We start from the raw sequence: 17,101 nt of genomic DNA, 5'->3' as shown, positions 1-17,101 counted from the left end.
ATCTGTGCATTTTTCTTGCATATATTTCAATAAAATTTTTTTTAAGTAAGGTCATTCTTCAACAGAGATCATTTCATATTTTGAATAACAGAATAGTAAATACAACAAAATAATTTTATATAAAAGGCTTGCTAAAAAAGAAACTATTCTTTTTTTAAAAATATGATAAAAATAAAATAAAAACAATATATCTTTTTTTAAAAAGCCTCGCTAAGCTATGTACTTTACTAATTTTCATAAATTCCACGAGGTGCATAATATTGTATATATAACAGGATATGAGTGGAACTCTTTCTTTTGCTCTGGAATTGTCAACTAAAGCACAAAGCTGGGGGAAAGTGCCAGTAACACATACTCTAAAGAAAGCTACCTATAATTAAGGCCAGCTCCTTCTCTAAGGCTTATTAAAAGGTGGTAGAACAGGCCCAGCAATCACCAAATACCTCTCTTATCCCCAGTTATTTTAAGGAAACTGGGAGGTTAAAGCACAAAATTTCCACTTAGGGGGTAAAGACAGGTTGAAATACTCTTCCCCGCAACTCCCAAGACAAGTGAGGATATAACTTTAAAAAGCAGCCTTATAAGAAGGGGATACTGGCATCTCATTCCCTAAGTGGATATAAACCTAGGCAGAAAATTTGTTTATCTGTCTTTGTGTCTCCCTGAGCAAAGTAAAAAGAAATTAGAGAGAGATAGATGGCAGAGAGCGGGAAAGGGGGAGTCAGAAGTAGAGCATTATGCACCACCATTTAGCATTGAAAGGTAGAATGAATTCCCCATGGATTAAGTGGACATGTCGAAGATAGCTAGCAATGAGCCACTTTGTTAGTGGCACCTGCTCCACATGGCTGACTGCTAAGTAAAAGACTCCAGCAGCAAGATGATGAGGAGTAAACAGCAAAGGGAGGTAACTGAGGTCATACTGGAAAATGCAAGTCAAAACCAGATTTTGTACATCAGGGTCCTATGCACTGGTGAATACCAGAAAGTGATAAAATTTGCCCAAGATGTCATTAAGTTGTGAACAGTGATAGATTAAAAAAAATGAAACCATTTCGTGCTGGTATAACAAATAATTGAAACTTTAAAGAAAATGGCTTCATGTCTATGTGTGTGATACCAGATATATGGTATGTGATAACAGAGACTTCTTTTTTATTAAAAAAATTACTACTTTCTTAGAATTTTAGCAACAAACCTTTGGTAATGGTGTAGATAAAGTATTTTTGGCAGATGTCCACAGACAGTCTCTTTTATCTTTTGATTTGCCGTGATCAGCTGATGGGAAGTTTCCAGATTTATTTTGTGAAGGAGCTGCTTTAGAATCAAGTTTCCAACAACTAGTTTCAGGTGTTTCCAATAAAGATGTCCGTATTTTCTATATTGAACAACAAAAATGAATAAAGTCATCATTAAATGTCATTTTAATTAAAGTACAACTAGAAGAAATATCACTGAAATAAACTAGAATTTACCCCCAAATTTAGTATTGATTAGATAACTTTGAATAAATTTCACTTATCTTCTTTGTCACTTTATTTTCCCATTTAAGATGAAAGTGGTATCTGCCCCTCTTTGTCTTCATAGAGCTGCTATGAAAACAAGTAAGACATCTCAACTCCCTATTTGACCAAAACTTGAGAATTCTCCAGAGAAAAATCTCTATTCCTGGTGGCAAAAAAATCTTAATCTGAGGTTCATTCCAACAGCCTAACAGCCAAAGGGCATTCTCTTTTATGCTTTCATATTTTCTCTATCAACTATAAAAATATCAGCTTTTCCTATCCACCAGCTTCATTCCCCTCCAAAAAAAAAAAAAAAATAGAGAAGAAAAATTATGAAAGTAAAGAACTAGAGAAATTTTCAGGAAATTTTTCAGGGCAAGATAAAGGTAGCTGATTAGAAGGCACAAACTACTATGTATAAAATAAATAAGCTACAAGAATATATTGTACAGCACAGAGAATATACCCAATATTTTATAATAACTATAAATGGAGTATAACCTTTAAAATTTGTGAATCTCTATGTTGTATACCTGAAACTTATATAATACTGTAAGGAAACTATACCTCAATTAAAAAATAAAATATAAATTTTTAAAAAGGAGCTAAATGAGGTAATTTGAAGGTTTCTTGCCCAGTTCTAGTGATCTCACTTCATTATCCTTTTTCCAATAGGTATGAATTTTGGCAGCATTTTTTCCACAGAGTTGCATTTCTATATCTTTTTCCATAAATATTTTTATATCATAGCTGATAACACAATTTTGATGAAAGCAAAATTTCTTCTGCTCTCTGGACTCATCAGGAGTCATCCTCAAAATCTCCAAAATGTAACTGCTTTCATGGACAAATTTTTCATACCCCAAAGGACTGAGAATAGCAACTACACCACCCTGTGGTCATATCTTGGAATCTAACATTTCCCTAGTAGCCTAAAAGAAAATGCACCAGCATTCTAGACTACTGAAATAACCCTCTTTGTAATACATCATGAAAATGTATATACTTTCCTACAAGTTACATTCTTTTCTGAATATTACATTTCCAATGATGCATATATACAGAACATTCATGATTTTCTCTGTTGTTCTTTTTAAACAAACATTTATTCGGTATTTCCTATGTGCCAAGCACTATTTTATTTTATTATTTTTTAATACATCTTTATTGGAGTATAAAGTATACCAGCTTTACAATGGTGTACTAGTTTCTGCTTTATAACAAAGTGAATCAGTTATACATATACATATGTTCCCATATCTCTTCCCTCTTGCATCCCCCTCCCTCCCACCCTCCCTATCCCACCCCTCCAGGCGGTCACAAAGCACCGAGCTGATCTCCCTGCCAAGCACTATTTTAAATGCTTCACAAAGCATTAAATGAGATAATAATCTCATTTAATCTTCATAACAACTTTAGGAAAAAGGTACTATTATTATCCCTAGGTGATAAAACTGAAGCATGAAGAAATAACATTCCCAACCTCAGAAATGTTTGATAAACCTAATGATTATTATATATAAGGCTTGTGATACTTCAATATTGTTGGAATAAAGCATAGCACACAAAAGTCTATTTAAATCTTTTCATTTCATCATTTTCTCATTATTTGCAATATATATATATCTAGACACCCAGATAAAATATAGGGAATTATCTAATCTACTTGATAACATACATAAATAATAGACATATGTTACTGGAATTATACATGAATCAAAACAACTCTATAAGAATATGTGATATATACTTTCATAATATGAACATATTCTATATTTAGAAATAAATATTGGAGTTTAACCAATTTATCACCTTCATCAGACACTTCGCTTAGACTATATCTAACCCTCCTGGCTAATTTTAATATAACAATAATTTCTCCAAATATAATGTTTTCAAATATCTATCACAGTGTCCGGACATATGAAGCACCTAATATTCACTCACAGGTGCAATATTTCTTTCTTTCTTCTCTTTGAACCCAAATGTAACAAAATTATATCACTGTCTATACAAAAAAACTGAACATTGTTGTTTGGTATAGACAAACAACATACTCTTATGTTAAACAAACATATACAAACAATATATAAACAAACAAGACAAACAATATACTCTGTTACTTTCAGTTTATAGTTAAAGCAACTTCTGTGGGGACTTAGGAGACTACATCACTGTGTATAAGGAATATTTAATCATTTTAACTAAAATTTGCAATAAAACTCTTCTGTAATAATTCTATATTACCAACTGGATTAGAAGCTGAATATAACCTCCCTTTCTCATACCTGATGCTTCCTTCTATGTACACGGAACATTCTTAACTTCTCTCTGCTTTCTTAGAGAAACAGCAATGACTTAATGGGATTGTTGAATATGAAAGGAGTAACGGGGGACATATAGTTCAGCCCCTTCCTTACTCCTCCTCTTGGGTACCAGAAGAAGCACACATTCTACTCTATGCCATACATTTTACAAGAGCAGGCCATTCAAGTAGGTACACTTGTCCCAGTCTAGCTCTACCTGTGATAGAGTAGATAAACTTGTTTAATTTAGGATTTCAGGATTAAGAAATCCTATTGCCTTCAAATATAAGCCACACTGTCCAATGTTATTTGTCAATAATAAAGATATTATGTTGATTTTCACTGCCTTTCTCAGTTGGCTTAGACTTAAGAGAGCAAGATGTCATTTATTTAGCCCTCTCAAACCTCAAAATTAAACACAATCTAAACATGAGCTTTAGAATTTTTAATTGAAATATTTTCCCCTAATGTTGGAAATTTCTCAAGAAACACAGAAGTACCTAACTAATTTAATGCTATAATAAAAACTATAAAAGAATAAAATCTCTAAATTTCCAAATGACAAATGCTTTGAAATTTTTTAGCTAATGCTTTTGAATTAATAAGTAGAAAGAAACAATTTTGGAAATGAAATTGTGTGATATATATATATATATTTAATTTTTATTGGGGTATAGTTGATTTACAATGTTGTATTAGTTTCAGGGGTACAGCAAAGTGAATCTGTTATACATATACATATATCCAGTCTTTTTTAGATTCTTTTCCCATATAGGCCATTACAGAGTATTGAATAGAGTTCCCTGTGCTATACCATACGTCCTTATTAGTTATGTATTTTTATATAGCAGTGGGTATATGTCAATCCCAATCTTCCAATTTATCCCTCCCTCACCCTTTACCCCCTAGTAACCATAAGTTTATTTTCTACATCTGTAACTCTATTTCTGTTTTGTAGATAAGTTCATTTGTAGATTCCACATATAAGCAATATCATATGATATTTGTCTTTCTCTGTCTGGATTAACTTCACTTAGCATGATAATCTCTAGGTCCATCCATGTTCCAGCAAATGGCATTATTTGTTCTTTTTAATGGCTGAGTAATATTCCATTGTATATATGTACCACATCTTCTGTGTGATATATTTTTGATGTTATTTTCCCATTTATGAACAAAAAAATTTACTAAGTAGATGTTAGAAAGTGAAATGGTTATAAAGAAATCTATGAGAGTTATATAAAACTCTTACCTTGTCTTTTTTTTCTTTGAGAGTAACTGTGTTTTCTTTTGCCTCTCTTTTGAGGTTTGCCTATTAAAAATGAATATCAATGACAATGTAGTCATAACTATTATAAAAAATTACTGTTCCTATTATCAAATCTTTCCTAAGAAGTATTAACAAAGAATACTGCCTTCTAAATCTTATAAAATAATGAAAAGAAAAAAGAAAAACAAATTAGTTCCTTTCTACAAAGGTATGTTATTTGATTTTGATTACCTTTTTTAAAAATTCTGATCTGTCTCCAGTAGTTATCTGTGGACTCATTAAGTCCTTTAAAACACTGAATCTCAGTTTTCTCATTTGTAAAATGAAGTGGATGGATCAGCTTATAAAGTAAGGGTATATACAAGTAACTAACTGTAAAGAGCTGCAAAGAGATCCAAAATATTGTGAGCCTTTAGAGGCAGAATTCCCTTTTTCTCTGTGTATGGAGAAAAGCAATTCAGTTGGACACTGAATAATCAATTTTCAACTTGAGATAAACAGGTATGAGAGAGAAAAACAAAGTACAAAAAGAGTACAAAATAATACATCATTTCTCTAGTACTCCAGGAAACAATACATTTTGCTGGAGATTAGGGCATGTGTATTCAGTGGGAAAAAAAGAAAAATTAACCCTGGCCTAGAGAAAAGAATATGTGCAATGCCTTTAATATGACAATCATCTGGAAAACAGAATGGTTACAGCTCCAAGGAGCCTTAAAGGTCTCAGAGAAGAAAAAGTTTCAATAAGCACAACTTTAGGCAAACTCGCCTTGCCTGCCCATGATGCCTATGCCAATACCTGCACTCACTGAATGTCTGCGTACACCATGGTATCTCTCCTAAAGTGCTGCTCCTAACCAGAGAACACACTTCACCATGAAAGAAGCTGGCAATAAGCTGATGTAACAGTAGTCACTGCTCTTATTATGTATCCTATCAACTACCAATAGTTGATCTTCAGTTATCACAACTGGGGTCTACTCTATGGGGATGAAATGCTGTCTTCTAGGATAAAGTATACCCTCTAAACTGGCTAAATTACACTGATTCTCAGAATACATATCTTGGCTTCTAGAGGATGGAAGGGAGAAAGCACCTCCCAAAACTGCACTTTCTCTACAACTCTGACTTTTGCTACTCCGGAGATCTTAGTACAGTCTGTTCTAATACAACATGGGTTTCCAAGGTGTGAATTAGCTCATATACAAAGGTGTATCTTTGCTAGTGTCTAATTAATCATGAGTTCCCTAAGACCAAAGTGATGGGCAGTCCACAAAGGTACCTATTTAATCTGAGTAACTAAAAAATGCCTGTAATATGGTCTGGCAAAGAGAGGATTGACTTGAGGCACAGGAGTAGTATATGATAGCCCTGTGCCCAAATTTCAGACCTGAATAAATTTACAAACCTAGAAACCTCTAAATTAAACAAAAGCCTGGTACTATCGTGGAAGGATTTTGCAATAATATCACAAATTCATACTGAATCCTTCCTACTACCATGTGCACTGAGAGAAATACTAAGACTTATGGGTAATTGGACATTGACTATTAGCTAACACCAATTCTTGTAACCCATAATGTTATTATTTTTTCACTAGTTTGAGCGCAGGTGTACTGGGGTCAAGTGATAAATAGCACTTAATCCAAGTCCACCTCATGGTGAGCCCATGGAACCATAAACCTATCCTGTGGTCATTTCTTTAGATCCTGAATATACAGCTGAACAGATAAACTCAGTAAGTGGCAAAATCCCCATATTGGTTCTGACTACAGAGTGAGAGATTTTTATATTTGGAAGGACCAATTGGAACACTTTAGAACTCTCCTTCCATATCAAGAATGTAAACAAATATACAAAATATCACATCTCACTAGGCAGAGATTAAGGCACCATCAAGAGATGAAAGATATAGGAAAGGTGATTTAGTACAGTCTCACAAAGCCAACCTATTTTAAGTGGAAGCTAAGACTGTCATTCGGCAACAATTTCTTCATACCAACTGGTATGTAAAATAGGTCAAAATCGGGATTGGCATATTGACTAGGATCAAAATTGAAAACTAAAAAAAAGTTTCATACAAAACATGAGCTCAACTTAAATAATGGAATTGTGATTACAGAACAGAATATGTGTTTTTATTAATCCTGATAATGTAAAATAATTAAACATAAAAATTGTATATGCAAAAGAATAGGCAGTAGGAGAAAGTGTTAGATATACTGTTTAAAAATATAAAGATAACGAGTAAAATAATTTAAAAAACTATATACATGTCCCAAATCAACCAAAAATACACACACATAAAATTGAGAAAAAGACAATAAAATAAATATTAATATGCAATGTAAAATAAAATGGCAAAAGCATGATTAAAATATATATCATATTGATAAGGGTTAATATCCAGAATATGTAAGGAACTCACACAACTCAACCAAAAAAACCCAAATAATTTTTAAATGGGCAAAGGACATGAATAGACGATTCTCCAAAGAGGATATACAAATGGCCAACAAGTGTATGAAAAGATGCCCAACATCACTAATTATAAGAGAAATGCAAATCAAAACTACAATGAGCTATCACTCACACTCCTTAGGAGGATGACCACTAACAAAATAATAGAAAATAAGTGTTGGCAAGGATGCAGAGAAATCGGAACCCTTGCACACTACTGGCAGAAATGTAAAATGGTGCAGTTGCTACAGAAGACTGTATGGTGGTTCCTCAAAAATTAATAATAGAGGGCTTCCCTGGTGGCGCAGTGGTTGGGAGTCCGCCTGCCGATGCAGGGGACACGGGTTCGTGCCCCGGTCTGGGAGGATCCCGCATGCCGCGGAGCGGCTGGGCCCGTGAGCCATGGCCGCTGAGCCTGCGCGTCCGGAGCCTGTCCTCCGCAACGGGAGAGGCCACATCAGTGAGAGGCCCGCGTAACGCATAAAAAAAAAAAAAAAAAAAAAAAAAAAAAATTAATAATAGAATTACCATATGATCCAGGAATCCCACTTTTGGGTATATATCCAAAAGAATTCACAGCAGGATCTCCAAAAGACATTTGCACACCCATGTTCATTAATTACAACATTAATCACAATAGCCAAGAGGTGGAAGCAACCTAAATGTCCATCACACATGAATGGATATTCATCCATGTGGTATATACATGCAATGGAATATCAGACTGCCTTCAAAAAAAAAAAGGAAATTCTGTCACATGCTACAAATGGATGAACCTTGAAGACATTATGCTAATTGAAATAATCCAGTTACAGAAAGACAAATACTGCATGGTTCTACTCATATGAAGTATCAAAGGTAGTTAAAATCATAGAAACAGAAAAAAGGTGGTTGGAAGGGGAATTAGTGTTTAATGGATTTAGACTTCCAGTTTTGCAAGATTAAAAAGTTCTAGAGATCTATTGTACAATATGTATATGCTTAAAACTATTAAACTGTATACACTTAAAAAGTGTTAAGATGGATGGTAAATTTAATGATACATATTTTTACCATGATTAAAAAAAGTAAAACTACAACCATTCTATCTTATGAATATCAATATGAAGGTACTAAGTAAAAATATTAGCAAACAGAATCCAGCATCACATTAAAAATACTTCATGGCCAAATGGAGTTCATTCCAGAAATGCAAGAATAATTTAAAACTACGAATCGTATCAATAAATACTATTGGAAAAAATAAGCTACTAAAGAAAAAGAGACTCTCAGATTAGAGACTCCATCAGGGTTAATAAGAAATGGACAAAAACATATAAGACAAACAAGTCCAAAAAGAAGTTAGGATCACAACATAAATATCAGGCAAAGCTGGCGTCAAAGCAAAAAGGACAAAGATGAAAGATACAGTTTCCAAGGAGCAATTAATTAGCATAAACTTTTACACAATGAATAGTATTCATCAAAACATGTAAAGCAAAACTGGTTGAGAACTCACAAAGAAGAGAAATATAACAGTAATAAATGCTTAACTCCTTCTTTCAGCTCATGATTGATCAAACAGAAAAGATATATAACAAAGTTAAATAGATGTCCAAAAAAAACTGATACAGTAGGTCAAACTGTTTGGTAAAGGTGGAAGAGTGAAGGCAGATTATAAAATCTTCCTCTCCCTACACTAACAAAAAAGTATAAAGGGAGGGAGGAAATGTAAGTAGTCAAGAACCGGCAAAAATGAATTCAACGACAGAAACATACCATACCAGGCCATAATCTCTGATTCTAGTGAAGGTTCAGCATGAAAGATACAGAGTACAGCTGTGCTGATTTGACTCAATGTGTCTCCTAACCTAATCACTACTTACATGGTATTGGTGAAAGTGAACACATACAATAATGAGAAGAATTGTCACTAATATACCTGAATTTGTAAGAAGAAATCTGAGGGGATAAGCAGGCAGTCCAAGAAAAAGAAGCCTAGGAAATGCATGAAAAATGACTAAATCTTATCATTTTGGTCTCTCTAGTCTGGACAAAAAAGCATAACAACCATACCCGTATAGAATTAATTATCCTTGCCAATAAATAGAACATATTAGAAATAAAGTCAAAAGACAAAATGTAAAAAAGAAGAAAAGATTCCCCTGAAGGAGCAGAACACATAAAAAATATGAGATTCACTGATAAACCACGTGAATTTTGTCCTTATCCCTGGGTCCACCTCTCATCACCTTGTAAGTGAGGTATACCAAATCATGATATTCTTATCTTTTCCCTCATAAAATTTGGTGCGTGAGGAAATACAGCTAGGAAGAGAGATTGGAAAAATGGCTAAAATGAATAACCATAGCTTATCCTGTTGGATAGACACATGGGTTCCAGGGCTTCAGCCTGAGTTGGTTAAAAGATGTGAAGCCTGGGCTTCTCTGATGGCGCAGTGGTTGAGAGTCTACCTGCCGATGCAGGGGACACGGGTTCATGCCCTGGTACGGGAAGATCCCACATGCCACGGAGCGACTGAGCCCGTGAGCCATGGCTGCTGAGCCTGTGCATCCAGAGCCTGTGCTCTGCAATGGGAGAGGCCACAACAGTGAGACGCCTGCGTACCGCAAAAAAAAAAAAAAAAAGATGTGAAGCCTAAGGAAAAAATCATCACAAAAAAACTACAGACCAATCTTTGTTATGAATCTAGGTGCAAAAATTGCTCAACAAAATACTAGCAAACCAAATCTAGCAGAATACAAAGAAGATTATATGTCATGACAAAGTAGGATTTCTCCCAAGAATTGAAATTGAATTTCATCAAAATTAAAGACTTTGTGCTACAAATGATACCATCAAGAAACTGAAAAGACAATTCAAAGAATGGGAGAAAATGTTTAAAGATCTTATATCAGATAAGGGACTTGTATCTAGAATGTATAAAGAACCCTTAAAACTCAACACGAAAAAAATAAGTAACCTAATTTTAAAATACGCAAAGTATCTGAATAGATATTTCTCCAAAAAAGATATACAAATGGCCAATAGCACGTGAAAAGATGATCAAAATCATTAGGCATTAAATAAATACAACTCAAAACAAAAATGGTATACCATGCCACACCCACCTGGATGATTATATCAAAAAAAGACAACAACAAGTATTGGTGAGGTTGTGGAAAAATTGAGACCTTCATGCACTACTAGTGGGAATCCAAAATGGTACAGTTGGTTTAGAGAACAGTTGGGCAGTATCTTAAAATATGAAACATAGAGACACCATATTACCCAGCAATTCTACTTCTACATATATAATCAAGAGAAATGAAAACATATATCCTCACAAAACGTGTACATAAATATTCTTAACAGCATTATTCTTAATAGTCAAAATGGAAACAACCCAAATTTCCATCAATTGATAAATGGATAAATAAAACAGTATGCCCATATAACAAAATATTATTCAGTAATAAAAAGGAATGTAGTACTGATATATGCTAGGACATGGTTGGACCTTGAAGACATTATGCTCAGTGAAACAAGACCATATATTATATGATTTCATTTAAGTGAAATATCCAGAAAAGGTAAATCTTATAGAAATAGAAAGTAGATCACTGATTGACTAGAGCTAGTGAATTTGTTGATGGGAGCCAAGGGGCAGGTATAATTGCTGCTGGGGGGTTGATACGTATATTCTAAAACTACGTAGCAGTGATGGTGGCACAACTCTCAGTAACTGTCAGTATATGTAAAAGCCACTGAATTGTACACTTTAAATGGATGATTATATAGTACATAAATTATATGTCAGTGAAACTGTTTTTAAAAACTTTCGGAGCTGAGCAAGGAAACAGACAAAGTTGGGGACTTTAACACCCCTCTTTCAGCTACTGATAGAATTACTAGGCAGAAAGTCAGCAAAAATATATAAAACCTGAACAACACAACTAACTAATTAGGTTTAATTGACATTTACAGTACACTCCACCAACAATAGCATAACATACATTTGTTTCAAGCACCTATAGATCATTCACCAGGACAGACCATATTCTGGGCCATAAAGCGAACCTCAACAAATTTAAAAGAATAAAACTGCTATGGACTAAATGTTTGTACCCCCCCAAAATTCATATATCAAGGCCTTAACACCCAGTGTGGAACGGTGTTTGGAGGTAGGGCCTTTAAGAAGTAATTGGGTTTGGAAGACATCATAGAGGTGAAGCCCTCACGATGGGACTGGTACTCATAAAGAGTTGAAGAGACCAGCATTCTCTTTCAGCCATGTGAGGACATAGCAAGAAAGTAACTGTCTTCAAGCCAGGAAATGGGCCCTGACCAGAACTTTACCACGCTGGCACTCTGATCTCAGACTTACAGCTTCCAGAACTGTGAGAAATAATATTTGTTGTTTAAGCCATTCAATCTATGGTATTTTTGTTATAGTATTACGCAGACAAATACAGAACTCATAAAGATTGTATTCTCTAACCATAATGGAATCAAACTAGAAATCAGTAACAGAGAGACAACAGGAAAATCTTTGAACACATGAAAATTTGAAAACAAACTTCTAAATAACCAATGGGTCAAAGAAAAAGTCTCAAAGAAAAATAAAATTATAAGAACTGAATGGGGAGAGGGGGAAGATGGCCAAGAGTAAGACGCGGAGATCACCTTCCTCCCCACAGATACATCAGAAATACATCTACACGTGGAACAACTCCTAGAGAACACCTACTGAACGCTGGCAGAACTCATCAGACTTCCCAAAAGGGAAGAAACTCCCCACGTACCTGGGTAGGGCAAAAGAAAAAAGAATAAACAGAGACAAAAGAATAGGGACGGGACGGGACCTGCACCAGTGGGAGGGAGCTGTGAAGGAGGAAAGGTTTCCACACACTAGGAAGCCCCTTCGCAGGCGGAGACGGCGGGTGGCAGAGGGGGAAAGCTTCGGTGCCGCGGAGGAGAGCACAGCTACAGGGGTGTGGAGGGCAAAGGGGAGAGATTCCCACACAGAGGATTGGTGCCGACTGGCACTCACCAGCCCGAGAGGCTTGTCTGCTCACCCGCCGGGGAGGGCAGGCTCGGGATTCGGTTGGATCGCAGGCATAGGATTGGCGGCGAGAACACAGCCTGAAGGGGTTAGTGCACCACAGCTAGCCGGGAGGGAGTCCGGGGAAAAGTCTGGACCTGCCAAAGAGGCAAGAGACTTTTTCTTCCCTTTTTGTTTCCTGGTGCGCGAGGAGAGGGGATTCAGAGCACTGCTTAAAGGAGCTCCAGAGACGGGCGCGAGCCGCGGCTATCAGCGCGGACCCGAGACGGGCATGGGACGCTAAGGCTGCTGCTGCCACCACCAAGAAGCCTGTGTGCAAGCACAGGTCACTGTCCACACCTCCCCTCCCGGAAGCCTGTGCAGTCCGCCACTGCCAGGGTCCCGAGATCCAGGGACAACTTCCCCGGGAGAACACACGGTGGGCACCTCAGGCTGGTGCAACGTCCTGCCGGCCTCTGCCGCCGCAGGCTCACCACGCACTCCGTGCACCTCCCTCCCCCCAGCCTGAGTGAGCCAGAGCCCCCGAATCAGCTGCTCCTTTAACCCCGTCCTGTCTGAGCGAAGAACAGACGCCCTCAGGCAACCTACACGCAGAGGCGGGGCCACATCCCAAGCTGAACCCCGGGAGCTGTGCGAACACAGAAGAGAAAGGGAAATTTCTCCAAGCAGCCTCAGGAGCAGCGGATTAAATCTCCACAATCAACTTGATGTACCCTGCATCGGTGGAATACCTGAATGGACAACGAATCATCCAAAATTGAGGAGGTGGACTTTGACAGCAAGATATATTATTTGTTCCTCTTTTCCTCTTTTTGTGAGTGTATATGTGTATGCTTCAGTGTGAGATTTTGTATAGCTTTGCTTTCACCATTTGTCCTAGGATTCTGTCCATCCGTTTTTTTTTTTTACTGAAAATTTTTTTTCTTAATAATTATTTTTTATTTTAATAACTTTATTTTATTTTATCCTCTTTCTTTCTTTCTACTTTTTCTCCCATTTATTCTGAGCCGTGTGGATGAAAGGCTCTTGATGCTGCAGTCAGGAGTCAGTGCTGTGCCTCTGAAGTGGGAGAGCCAACTTCAGGACACTGGTCCACAAGAGACCTCCCAGCTCCACATAATATCAAACGGCAAAAATCTCCCAGAGATCTCCATCTCAACACCAACACCCAGCTTCACTCAACGACCAGCAAGCTACAGTGCTGGACACCCTATGCCAAACAACTAGCAAGACAGGAACACAACCCCACCCATTAGCAGAGAGGCTGCCTAAAATCATAATAAGGCCACAGACACCCCAAAACACACCACCAGACGTGGACCTGCCCACGAGAAAGACAAGATCCAGCCTCATCCACCAGAACACAGGCACTAGTCCCCTCCACCAGGAAGCCTACACAACCCACTGAACCAACTTTAGCCACTGGGGACAGACACCAAAAACAATGGGAACTACGAATCTGCAGCCTGCAAAAAGGAGACCCCAAACACAGTAAGATAAGCATAATGAGAAGACAGAAAAACATACAGCAGATGAAGGAGCAAGATAAAAACCCACCAGACCTAACAAATGAAGAGGAAATAGCCAGTCTACCTGAGAAAGAATTCAGAATAATGATAGTAAAGATGATCCAAGATCTTGGAAATACAATAGAGAAAACGCAAGAAACATTTAACAAGGACCTAGAAGAACTAAAGAAGAAACAAGCAATGATGAACAACACAATAAATGAAATTAAAAATACTCTAGAAGGGATCAATAGCAGAATAACTGAGGCAGAAGAACGGATAAGTGACCTAGAAGATAAAATAGTGGAAATAACAACTGCAGAGCAGAATAAAGAAAAAAGAATGAAAAGAACTGAAAATAGTCTCAGAGACTTCTGGGACAACATTAAATGCAACAATATTCGAATTATAGGGGTTCCAGAAGAAGAAGAGAAAAAGAAAGGGACTGAGAAAATATTTGAAGAGATTAGAGTTGAAAACTTCCCTAATATGGGAAAGGAAATAGTTAATCAAGTCCAGGAAGCACAGAGAGTCCCACACAGGATAAATCCAAGGAGAAACACGCCAAGACACATATTAATCAAACCGTCAAAAATTAAATACAAATAAAACATATTAAAAGCAGCAAGGGAAAAACAACAAATAACACACAAGGGAATCCCCATAAGGTTAACAGCTGATCTTTCAGCAGAAAATCTGCAAGCCAGAAGGGAGTGGCAGGACATATTTAAAGTGATGAAGGAGAAAAACCTACAACCAAGATTACTCTATCCAGCAAGGATCTCATTCAGATTTGATGGAGAAATTAAAACCTTTACAGACAAGGAAAAGCTGAGAGAGTTCACCACCACCAAACCAGCTTTACAACAAATGCTAAAGGAACTTCTCTAGGCAAGAAACACAAGAGGAGGAAAAGACCTACAATAACAAACCCAAAACAATTAAGAAAATGGGAATAGTAACATACATATCGATAATTACCTTAAATGTAAATGGATTAAATGCTCCCACCAAAAGACACAGACTGGCTGAATGGATACAAAAACAAGACCCATATATATGCTGTCCAGAAGAGACCCACTTCAGATCTAGGGACACATACAGACTGAAAGTGAGCAGATGGAAAAAGATATTCCATGCAAATTGAAACCAAAAGAAAGCTGGAGTAGCAATTCTCATATCAGACAAAATACACTTTAAAATAAAGACTATTACAAGAGACAAAGAAGGACACTACATAATGATCAAGGGATCGATCCAAGAAGAAGATATAACAATTGTAAATATTTCTGCACCCAACATAGGAGCACCTCAATACATAAGGCAAATACTAACAGCCATAAAAGGGGAAATCGACAGTAACACATTCATAGTAGGGGACTTTAACACCCCACTTTCACCCATGGACAGATCATCCAAAATGAAATAAATAAGGAAACACAAGCTTTAAATGATACATTAAACAAGGTGGACTTAATTGATATTTATAGGACATTCCATTCAAAACCAACAGAATAAACATTTTTCTCAAGTGCCCATGGAACAATCTCCAGGATAGATCATATCTTGGGTCACAAATCAAGCCTTGGTAAATTTAAGAAAATTGAAATTGTATCAAGTATCTTTTCCGACCACAAGGCTATGAGACTAGATATCAATTACAGGAAAAGATCTGTAAAAAACACAGACACATGGTCGCTAAACAATACAATACTTAATAATGAAGTGATCACTTAAGAAATCAAAGAGGAAATAAAAAAATACCTAGAAACAAATGACAGTGGAGACACGATGACCCAAAACCTATGGGATGCAGCAAAAGCAGTTCTAAGAGGGAAGTATATAGCAATACAATCGTACCTTAAGAAACAGGAAGCATCTCGAATAAACAACCTAACCTTGCACCTAAAGCAATTAGAGAAAGAACAAAAAACCCCAAAGTTAGCAGAAGGAAATAAATCATAAAGATCAGATCAGAAATAAAGGAAAAAGAAATGAAGGAAACGATAGCAAAGATCAATAAACTAAAAGCTGGTTCTTTGAGGAGATAAACAAAATAGATAAACCATTAGCCAGACTCATGAAGAAAAAAGGGAGAAGACTCAAATCAATAGAATTAAAAATGAAAAAGAAGTAACAACTGACACTGCAGAAATACAAAAGATCATGAAAGATTACTACAAGCAACTCTATGCCAATAAAATGGACAACCTGGAAGAAATGGACAAATCTTAGAAATGCACAACCTGCCAAGACTGAATCAGGAAGAAATAGAAAATATGAACAGACCAATCACAAGCACTGAAATTGAAACTGTGATAAAAAATCTTCCAACAAACAAAAGCCCAGGACCAGATGGCTTCACGGGCAAATTCTACCAAACATTTAGAGAAGAGCTAACACCTATCCTTCTCAAACTCTTCCAAAACATAGCAGAGGGAGGAACACTCCCAAACTGATTCTACGAGGACACCATCACCCTGATACCAAAACCAGACAAGGATGTCACAAAGAAAGAAAACTACAGGCCAATATCACTGATGAACATAGATGCAAAAATTCTCAACAAAATATTAAACAGAATCCAACAGCACATTAAAAGGACCATACACCATGATCAAGTGGAGTTTATTCCAGTAATTCAAGGATTCTTCAATATACGCAAATCAATCAATGTGATAAACCATATTAACAAACTGAAGGAGAAAAACCATATGATCAACTCAATAGATGCAGAGAAAGCTTTCGAAAAAATTCAACACCCATTTATGATAAAAACCCTGCAGAAAGTAGGCATAGAGGGAACTTTCCTCAACATAATAAAGGCCACATATGACAAACCCACAGCCAACATCATCCTCAATGGTGAAAAAGAGAAAGCATTTCCACGAAAATCAGGAACAAGACAAGGTTGCCCACTCTCACCACTCTTATTCAACTTAGTTTTGGAAGTTTTAAGCACAGCAATCAGATAAGAAAAGGAAATAAAGGGAATCCAAATCAGAAAA

At 36.5% G+C, this 17,101-nt stretch overlaps 1 protein-coding gene across 2 annotated transcripts in view; it reads right to left on the bottom strand.

The window, feature by feature from the left end:
* The window catches only part of SYCP1 (synaptonemal complex protein 1), a 152,242-nt gene that overhangs the window by 13,841 nt on the left and 121,300 nt on the right, over positions 1–17,101 (bottom strand). For both annotated transcript variants that reach the window (XM_032644498.1, XM_032644507.1), the window contains 2 exons: positions 5,064–5,123; positions 1,199–1,378 (listed from right to left, as the gene is read on the bottom strand). In XM_032644498.1, the coding sequence (XP_032500389.1) occupies positions 1,199–1,378; positions 5,064–5,123 (240 nt within the window). The remainder of the gene's footprint in view (positions 1–1,198; positions 1,379–5,063; positions 5,124–17,101) is intronic.

The sequence above is a fragment of the Phocoena sinus genome, chromosome 1 (assembly GCF_008692025.1).
Source record: "Phocoena sinus isolate mPhoSin1 chromosome 1, mPhoSin1.pri, whole genome shotgun sequence".
NCBI classification, from domain to species: Eukaryota; Metazoa; Chordata; class Mammalia; order Artiodactyla; family Phocoenidae; genus Phocoena; species Phocoena sinus.
Note: the sequence above shows the minus strand (reverse complement) of the source record. Positions and strands in the feature narration are given on the sequence as shown.